This window comes from Apteryx mantelli, chromosome 3 (assembly GCF_036417845.1).
Source record: "Apteryx mantelli isolate bAptMan1 chromosome 3, bAptMan1.hap1, whole genome shotgun sequence".
Taxonomy (NCBI): domain Eukaryota; kingdom Metazoa; phylum Chordata; class Aves; order Apterygiformes; family Apterygidae; genus Apteryx; species Apteryx mantelli.
Genome location: NC_089980.1, coordinates 46,279,270 through 46,288,340, shown reverse-complemented (window position 1 = coordinate 46,288,340; position 9,071 = coordinate 46,279,270). Strand labels below are relative to the sequence as shown.

General features: G+C 49.8%; 1 protein-coding gene across 3 annotated transcripts; it reads left to right on the top strand.

Annotated features, from left to right (window-relative positions):
- Window positions 1-221: 221 nt before the first annotated feature.
- On the top strand, window positions 222-7,275 carry CYP1B1 (cytochrome P450 family 1 subfamily B member 1). Of its 3 annotated transcripts, XM_067293275.1 has the most exons (4): window positions 222-650; window positions 757-885; window positions 1,651-2,667; window positions 4,425-7,275. In XM_067293275.1, the coding sequence occupies exons 2-4, from the start codon at window positions 866-868 to the stop codon at window positions 5,035-5,037; spliced, it is 1,650 nt and encodes a 549-aa protein (XP_067149376.1). In that variant the 5' UTR covers window positions 222-650; window positions 757-865; the 3' UTR covers window positions 5,038-7,275. The 3 variants fall into 3 exon arrangements, with proteins under 3 accessions (XP_067149376.1, XP_067149375.1, XP_013799285.2); XM_067293274.1 differs by having other exon boundaries at window positions 222-885; XM_013943831.2 differs by lacking the exons at window positions 222-650; window positions 757-885 and adding an exon at window positions 914-968.
- Window positions 7,276-9,071: the final 1,796 nt, after the last annotated feature.

Genomic DNA, 9,071 nt, shown 5'->3' with positions numbered 1-9,071 from the left:
GCTGGAGGCTTTCCAGCCCCGGCTCACGCAATGCAAACTCCGCACGCAACGGGGAGGCGACAGGCGGAGGAGGGGAAGCTCTCCGGCTTCCTCAGCCGCGAGGATGAAGGCGAGACTTTGCCTCCTGACACGGAGCGCTGCGAGCCCGCCCGTCGCCCCGCTTCCCTCCCAGCAGCTCCTCTGCTAAAACTTTTGGCCCGAGCCATAAAAGCATCCGCCGCTGAGCCGCTCCACTTGGCTGGGGACCAAGGGCAGCTGGCAAATAGCTGGGACCCCTCAAGCCAGGGGAAGGGCCAGGCAGCGGCGATTTGTCAGTGGGGCTAACTGCGGCACGCCCGCACCGCACCGCGCTGCGCGCCGCGGATGCTGGTGCATTTAAAGGCACGAGTACCAAAGCCAGGCGCGGCTGCTCCGGCTCCCGCTAAGCCTGGGGGGACCGGGCCGCCCTCCCTGCACTCTCCGAGCCGCTCACATCCACTCTCGGCAGCAGGCTGGGGTCGCCCCGTCCCGTACCCCCGCTCCGCAACAGCTCGTCCCCGCCGGCCGAGCAGCCGGGCGGCACTGCAGCCCGCTCGCCCGCGTTCAGCGGGGCTGCGCTAGGCAGGTGGCTGCCTGCGGGACGAGCTCCAAAGGGTTAAAGCGCTGGGAAGGTGATAATAACTCTATGCTGGGATCGGGTGCAATTGGCATTTGCCTGCACATGACCTGCCAAGCTCCGGGTGACAGGAACCTGGGCTCCTAATGAGTTTCCCACAGTCTGAGATCTGAACCTCGCTGCTGCTGCTGCTGCGCTCTCCTCCCTGGGGCTGCCTGCTACGGCTGCCGCGGGCTGCCCGGCTCCTCTCCATCCTCCCCGAGGTCTCTGATGGAAGCAGTGTACAACAGGTCAGTTTTGCTACAGGCGCCTGCGACGGCCGTTTATTTCACCCCCTCCTCCTCTCGCTGCTTCAGAAAGGCTGGAGAAAAAGGTAGGAGCGGGTGCTGACAGTCCCGGGCACCGGGACGGGGAGCGGCGCCAGGCAGCTCTGCCCGCCGGCCCCCCCCGCGCTGCTGCCGCGTGCGCCCGCCCGCGCTGAACGCGAAAGTGCGGGGAGGGGGGCGCTGGGCAGGGCGGGTGGCGGGGCCGTGCGCGGGGTGGCCTCGCCAAGCAGCAGGAAAGCTCCGACCGCCACGCGAGGAGCCCGTTTCTTGCAGGGGCTCTTTTGCCGGGAGCAGCGATGCGCAGCGCGGGCATGGACCTGTCTCCAGCACACACCGGCTGCCTGCATCTGCGGGAGGCTCGTCGGGAGAGAGCATCCTCCCGCCGGCCCTTTTGCCTTCCTCAGGATCCCCCGCTGCAAACTCCCCCTTGCAGGGGGGGAGAGCAGCGGCCCCGGCACGAAATATGGTTTTGGTTCTTTAATTCGTCACTGGGTTACCGACTATGCCCTGTTTCTCGCACAGGACCCAGGCGGGTGGCAGGCACACCGGGAGCGCCTAGCAAGAGCGCACGCCGACTCCGGGCGCTGCCGGCGCTCCCCTTCCCCGCGCCAGCGCATCCTGGTGCCCTGGCCCGCGCGGGGCCCTGCTCCTCCGGCGGGCGGCAGGGAGCTTCCCGGCCCTCCCGCAGGGCGCTGCCCGCTGACCTTTCCCTTTCCCTTTCCCTTGCAGCATGGCCCTCGAGAGGCTGGGAGAAGCCCTGCGCAGCATCCCCCCCTTGCAAAGCTCCCTGCTGCTCCTCCTCTCCCTGCTCGCCGCCATCCACCTGGGCAAGCTCCTCCTGCAGCGGCAGCGGCTGCGGCGGCAGGGCCAGCGCCAGGCGCCGCCGGGCCCCTTCCCCTGGCCGCTGATCGGCAACGCGGCGCAGCTGGGCAGCGCGCCGCACCTCTCCTTCGCCCGCCTGGCCAGCACCTACGGCGCCGTCTTCCAGCTGCGCCTGGGGCGCTGGCCCGTGGTGGTGCTGAACGGGGAGCGCGCCATCCGGCAGGCGCTCGTCCGCCAGGGGGCCGCCTTCGCGGGCCGCCCGCCCTTCCCCTCCTTCCAGCTGGTGTCGGGCGGGCGCAGCCTGGCCTTCGGCGGCTACTCGGAGCTGTGGAAGCTGCACCGGCGGGCGGCGCACGCAACGGTGCGCGCCTTCTCCACGGGCAGCCCCGCCACCCGCCGCCTGCTGGAGCGGCACCTGGTGGGCGAGGCGCGGGCGCTGGTGGCGCTGCTGGTGCGCGGCAGCGCCGGCGGCGCCTTCCTCGACCCCTCGCGCGTCCTGGTGGTGGCCGTGGCCAACGTGATGAGCGCCCTGTGCTTCGGCCGCCGCTACAGCCACGGCGACGGCGAGTTCCTGCGCCTTGTGGGGCGCAACGAGCAGTTCGGGCGCGCCGTGGGCGCCGGCAGCCTGGTGGACGCGCTGCCCTGGCTCCAGCGCTTCCCCAGCCCCGTGCGCGCCGCCTACCGCGCCTTCCGCGACCTCAACCGCGACTTCTACGGCTTCGTGCGCGGCAAGTTCCTGCAGCACCAGCGCAGCCTGCGCCCGGGGGCCGCCCCGCGCGACATGATGGACGCCTTCATCCGCCTCCAGCGGGAGCAGCCGCGGCTGCAGCTCGAGCACGTGCCCGCCACCGTCACCGACATCTTCGGCGCCAGCCAGGACACTCTCTCCACCGCCCTGCAGTGGCTCGTCATCTTCCTCATCAGGTAGGTGCCAGCGAGGCGGCGGCGCTCCCCGCCGCGGCCCGCCGCCCTGGCGGAGGCGGGAGCAGCCGCCGCGCCGGCACCGGGCTCGGGGGCGCGGGCGTCCCCTTCCGAAACGTCCCGCCGCCGCGGGGGAGGCGCCCGCGGGAGCGGCCGGCCCGAGGCAGGGCGAAACCTGCCAGCTCCGGCGGCGCGGGGCCGCGGGCAGCGCCGCCGCGACGCCTGCAGCCGCCAACGGCCGCCAACGGCTGCCGGGCGACCGTTGAGGCGGCCCGGCCGTGCGCGGGGGGGAGGGGGCGCCGTGGCGGCCCGCCCGGGTGGCTCTGGGCACCTCGGCCGTCCCCGATTAACGGGCACGGAAGCTCTGGCAGAGCTGCCAGAAAAGGACATGAAGAAGGAGGTGAGGGGAAAAAAAAACCACACCACTACTGTGGCGGACGGGTAATGTTGCCTAAAGAGAGGCTGGCAAAAAGGCCCCGGGGTAACACCCCAAAGTAACAGACTTCACCAGGTCGAGATCAGGGAGATCACAGGAGCAGGATAACAACCGCTTAAGCAAGACAAAGCGTTCGTGCACTGGTTTACAGACCCGCTATTATGTTGTTGCCCCTATAATGTGTGCCTTTCTTGTGATTGCGTGACTGGCGGCAAAACACCTCCAGACCTGCTGGGCAGCCCTGGTACCAGCCCTTCACGGGTGGCAACCTCACGGCTGACCGGGGGGGCGGGGGGGCGTTTAACAGAAAAGGGCATGGCACTGGTTTTCTTGCGTGTCCCAGCTTTTTGTTTGATCGTTTGCATCATTTGTAGACTCAGGCTAACATTTCATTAGGTTCTTTTATCTACCTAGCCACTTCTTGAAAAACAAACAAATATTTAATGCTTCAGGAGAAGGGTATGATTTCCAGTGTTTACATAATCTGTTTGATTTCTCCTCGTTTCTTACATTTGCCTTGTGTTTGACATGCAGACCCACGGCAGGAGGAGAAGGCAAAGACACGAAAACCAAACTTGAATATTTAAAAAAGCAAATAAAGGCTACTTGTTAGGAAGGCATGCTTTTAGGCAAGCAAGGAAAATAAGAATATTTTATTGATATTTTGGCCTTGTTTTGTTACTTTGTTTCTGCCCACACTTCATGACAGTGGTCTTAAAATACATTATAAAGAAAATGTATTTTGATAATAATTTGAGTAAGTATACCAAACTAAGACGAGCATGTTCATAAAACTATTCTGACAATTTTTAGCAGGGATCTTTTTCAATTTAAAAATATGTAGACTTTAATATGTGTGTAATATATCTAATGGTAACGTAAACTCCAGGGCCGACATTTAGAAGTCACATACAGAGCTGGAAAACAGAATTTTCACTCTCCCAGAAAGCCCAATATTTGAAAGAAAGAAGTCATTTTAATTTCAGAATGAACTATATATATATTATATATTGGATATTTAATTTTAGAATATTTTGTTTCAGAACATCTAAGTTAACTTCAGTTTTTGTATTGAGATTTGATTAGATGTGATATTAAATATAAAAGTGAAAACCGAGCAAATAATTAAAAATGACACCGTTGCATGGAAAGTTTGGATTTTTCTCTCGTCAAGTTTTCATTAAGATCTACATGTTCCTACAATATATTTATGTTTGCTCAAACTGTGTAGTGTAGGGTAGGGGGTGAGGAATTGTTTTGTGAGAAATGTTTAGAGCATGTATTATTTTTAAAAGTGTGCACGCACACTTATTTTAAATGACAGGTATCCAAAAGTGCAGGCTAAAATGCAAGAAGAAGTGGATAGGATTGTTGGAAGAGATCGTCTGCCGTGTGCTGAAGATCAACCTCATTTGCACTACATCATGGCTTTCTTGTATGAATCCATGCGTTTCAGTAGCTTTGTGCCTGTTACTATCCCACATGCCACCACAACCAACACCTTCATAATGGGCTACCTCATTCCCAAAGACACAGTGATATTTATTAATCAATGGTCAGTGAATCATGATCCAGCAAAATGGTCCAACCCAGAGGATTTTGACCCAGCGAGATTCCTGGATGAGAATGGATTCATTAACAAAGATCTTACTAGTAGCGTGATGATATTCTCATTGGGAAAACGTCGGTGTATTGGAGAGGAGTTATCAAAGATGCAGCTGTTTCTCTTTACCTCCATACTGGTGCATCAGTGCAATTTTACTGCTAATCCAAATGAGGACCCCAAAATGGACTTTACTTATGGGTTGACCATTAAACCTAAGCCATTTACCGTGAATGTCACACTTAGAGATACTATGGATTTGCTTGATAAGGCTGTCCAAAGACTGCAAGCAGAGAAAACAGCCAACGAAAATCACCAGTCTGCAAATACCTAAGCACAGAATCTTGCATCTAAAGATACTCCCTCTCTCTTTTTAGACTTAAATAAGTTATAGTTTGTTCTGGTGATCTTTTTGGAAAATAGACAGCATAACAAGATACAAGAGCAGGAAGGAAAACTGTGCAAGTCATAATTCAGTCTTCTTTTTTAATTCTAGAGGCAGAGCCAAGAGAACCATTTAATATATTAAATGATAAAACATATGCAAAAATATGCAATTCAAAAGTAAGCTTTTTCTTTTCTAGCATGTTCACAGAAGTTGTAATTGTAAAGTGCTTTTTGTCTACTGACTAGTTAGAGCATCTCCAGGAACTGTTTGTACAATCCTTTCCATGTCTCCATGCTCTATGCCTTAACTCTAAGCTCGCCTTCAGTGATTCCACATTCCAAAGTGAAATCTCATACTCAAAAAAACAAAACAAAAAAAACCCCCACGCTCAGAACATTGTAGCCTCCCTCTGAGTTCACTCTTTTGAAAACTGCCATAGGCATATGGCAGGTCCTGTGTTGTGACTGCTGGGGTGTATATTAATGCCTTCGTAAAAAACTTTCAAATATTTTTGATAAAATGCCAATGTAAAGTCTTGCCTTTAACATTCCAGAGTGTTTACACATACGACTAAAAAAAACAGATTTGCTTATGAGCACAACATTTTTAAATAAAATTCATATTTTATATGAGAACAAACAGAGTTCCTAATCCAGTCACTTTCAATACATTTTGAAAGGAAAGATCAGAACTGGTATGTCACCAGTTTTCTTCAGTAAAGACATACATCCCCACCCCTAGGCACATAGTAAGTCCAGTTAAAATTCAAATGGCCAGGATTTACAGAAGTGAGAATCTGGGGGGAGTTATATTGAAACGTCTGTGCCACATGCCTCAAATAATGCACACAGCAAAAACAACTCTGCTCACCAGTCATTCTGTTAGACTGAGTTAAATGGTGTAGCCAAGCATTGATTACGTACTTTTAGTATGATTTGTTTAGAACAAAGTCACAGAACAAAAACTAACATTACATATCCTGATTAATGTACCGGTTAACTAAAGAAAAAGTACTTTTAAAACTTTTTTGAGGTAAAGGACATCAAGTTAAAAAAATAAAACTATTATTTTAAAGTAAAATATACACAGGAAACTTTGTGGCCTTGAATCTCTGGCTAATGTTTGTGCACACAAAGCAGCATATATTTCTCTAAAGTGTGAACCCTCTACAGATGTACATATCTGATTTTGAAAAGTGTTGGACATTTCTGAGGAGCTACAGATCACTCTCAATGACATATAAAACCTGTCAGAAATAAGAGTACCTCACATGTGGCTTGCTGTGCTCATCTTCGTACAAAATAAGGCTTTAACAGACCTAGAAAATAAGGGCACAACCCTACAATCTAAAGTAGCTCTGCTGAGACCTAAGCAAGTAAAGATTTGCAGGACTGGGTCTTCTGATATGTGGCCAGGCATAATCATGTTGACAGCAGTGACAGAACTCATACTGACATTGATAGGAGCTAGACTAATGACACAATCCTGATCTTCTTGCTACTGATTTCAATAAGAACCTGAATCAAGTCTAAAAGTACCCCGCCCTAACCCCACATAGCAGTAATGTACTTATTTAACGTCCCTGACTTCACATGGCGTCTATTCTCTTTTTTCAAAGCTAAAAAAGCTTTGTTACCTACACAAGGAGTAATCTCAGGTGTTCTTCTGAATTACATACAAATCTGTGATATCCCAGAACTTAGCCTGTACCTGTGAAAAGCTTTATAAGATATCCAGCATTTTCATATGGAGATCTACATTAGATCAAATGCTAGCAAGACGTTTTTCCTTGTACCTTTGTAAGTATCATTACTGAAAAAAATATAAAGGATATAACCTACAACTGAATAGTTATTCTAACTCAAGGATCACTGTTTTATATTTCAATAAAAAAGGCTTTTGCAATTTTGTACTCTCTTTAAAGCTTTAAGTATGCATTGGTTACTAATGCAATTTTCATTCACACTGCTGATGTGGTTTTGTTGATGTGTGATGTCTGTCATTGGGTCTCACACATTACATAGCTGTTGGTGAAATAATGCCTCATATAATCTGTAAAGTTATTCAAATTTAGTAACACCCATTTAGAATATATGCAGTTGTTCAATGAGATAACTTTTGTGATTATTTTGAGACGAATCATTGTGTTACCAAAATACTAAATAAAATTATTCTTGTACTGCCTTTGCTTAGTTCACTTGTGTAACTTTTTAACATCCAGATAAACACAATTTTTATTTTTGATTTGGAAAGTATTATTCTAGATATTCTGTGTTCATATACCTTTTCTTCCTCTCTCCATTTCTGGATTTTGAGTTTTTTCTCCATCTCTTCCTTCAGGCTTCTCAGGTCTCCCTGCTTGTTCACATCCTGCCATCTGTATTCATGTTCCTCATTCTCTTTTGGCTAAGAGCACTCCCTGCTTCTGCTCTCAGCGTCTGTCTGGATTCTCTCATGTGTTTTGCTTTCTTCTAACATCTGTTAATCTGTCCTCAGCCTGCACAGTCTCCTATGTTAGGTTCTTCCCTCTAGCATTTCAGTTTACTTCCATCTCCCCTGATTTCATGCCCACAAGCTGCTTTTCCCTTCTTTTTTTTTTTTTGCCCTATATCCAGTGCTGGCATCTGTACATTCCTGCTACTGGATTCCCACCACTGCCCTTGAGACCAAATTCCCTCACTGTTCATGCTATTTTGGCCTTGGTGTATAGTATAGTCAGGAGTGGGGTGGGAATATTTCCCTGGAATGCCAGGAAGGAAGTCTCAGGGCCTTAACATGTCCTCTAGTGCAACCTCTCACAAAGTCAAGGCAATCCTGTGGTGAGGGGGGTGGCCTTATTCACATATAAAACATTTCCTCATGATGCAGTGACCCCCTGTCTGCATTCTCTCCCCCCAATCTCTTACTCCACAAGCCTGCTTACTTCAGACACGTCTGAGAAAAGACCTTCACAGTTTCCCCATAAACCTAGCCATGAGAAAGTGGTAAAAAACTACTGACTAACAGTAGTTCCTTACTGATTTGGGATACTTTTTTTCCCGGAGTTTCTTCTCAATGAAGCAGGACTTTAAGTGTTGGCTGAAGTAGCAAAAGACCTGTGGAGCAGCTGTAATGTCCGAAGACACTCCATGCGGTGTATGCATGGCTGGGGCTGACTAGTGGGACACACAGTGTGAATAGAGATCAGGTGTCCTCCCTAGGGCAAAACCCAAGAGCAACTTAATATGGTCAAGCAATACTGTGGTGAGCTGCCAGCCACACTGTCCCTGCTTCTGGTAATTTTGTAGATATTTTTCTGCTTTACCACCTGTCTACAGCTGAAGTCTAGCCTCCCTCTTCAGTATTGACAGGCACGTTCTTATAGCAAAAACTGCTGCTTTAGTGCAAAAAGATTCTTGTGCTGATGCAGCTAGGGAAGCTGGCGTGAAGAAGGCTTTCTTGGAGAGATCCATGAAGATCACTATAAATACTATAGTATTTATAGCAACTCAGTAGGCAACTGAAAGTTTCTGATTTGCTCATTGTAAGCCAGTACCAATTGTAAAGGAAATAGAATAAAGGCTAATGCGGCAAATAATCTTGAAACCTTTTTTTTTTTAATTCTATAGTTCCATTTTTCATCTATTTCATTAGAACAACTGGTAGGAAAAAAAACGCCATTTTCAAAATTGGGCAAGCTCATGTTTAACAGCAAGTCATGCACTTGAGATTTCAAGTTTGCACTGTCACTACCTCACCAACCTGTGACTGGATGTCACCATAGCAATACTTGACAAATACATGCTGCTCTTAGGGAACTACTTCATGAAATACAGCACAAGACGAATCAAAGTTGAACAGTTACAGAAAACATTTTATTCAAGTCAAGTGTTTTTCCTTTAAAATCTTGATGTTCGGGTTGTAGTGACTTCAGTGGGCCAGGAAAGCCAAATGGCATTCTCATGTTTGCTTTTTTCTATGTGTAGCCCATCCCCCGAAAC

Excerpts from the sequence above, each read along its gene's own strand:
- CYP1B1 (XM_067293275.1), top strand. The coding sequence starts at position 866 with ATGGAAGCAGTGTACAACAG. Across the intron at positions 886-1,650 it reads ATGGAAGCAGTGTACAACAG|CATGGCCCTCGAGAGGCTGG; the intron begins GTCAGTTTTGCT and ends TTTCCCTTGCAG. Across the intron at positions 2,668-4,424 it reads CTCGTCATCTTCCTCATCAG|GTATCCAAAAGTGCAGGCTA; the intron begins GTAGGTGCCAGC and ends TTTAAATGACAG.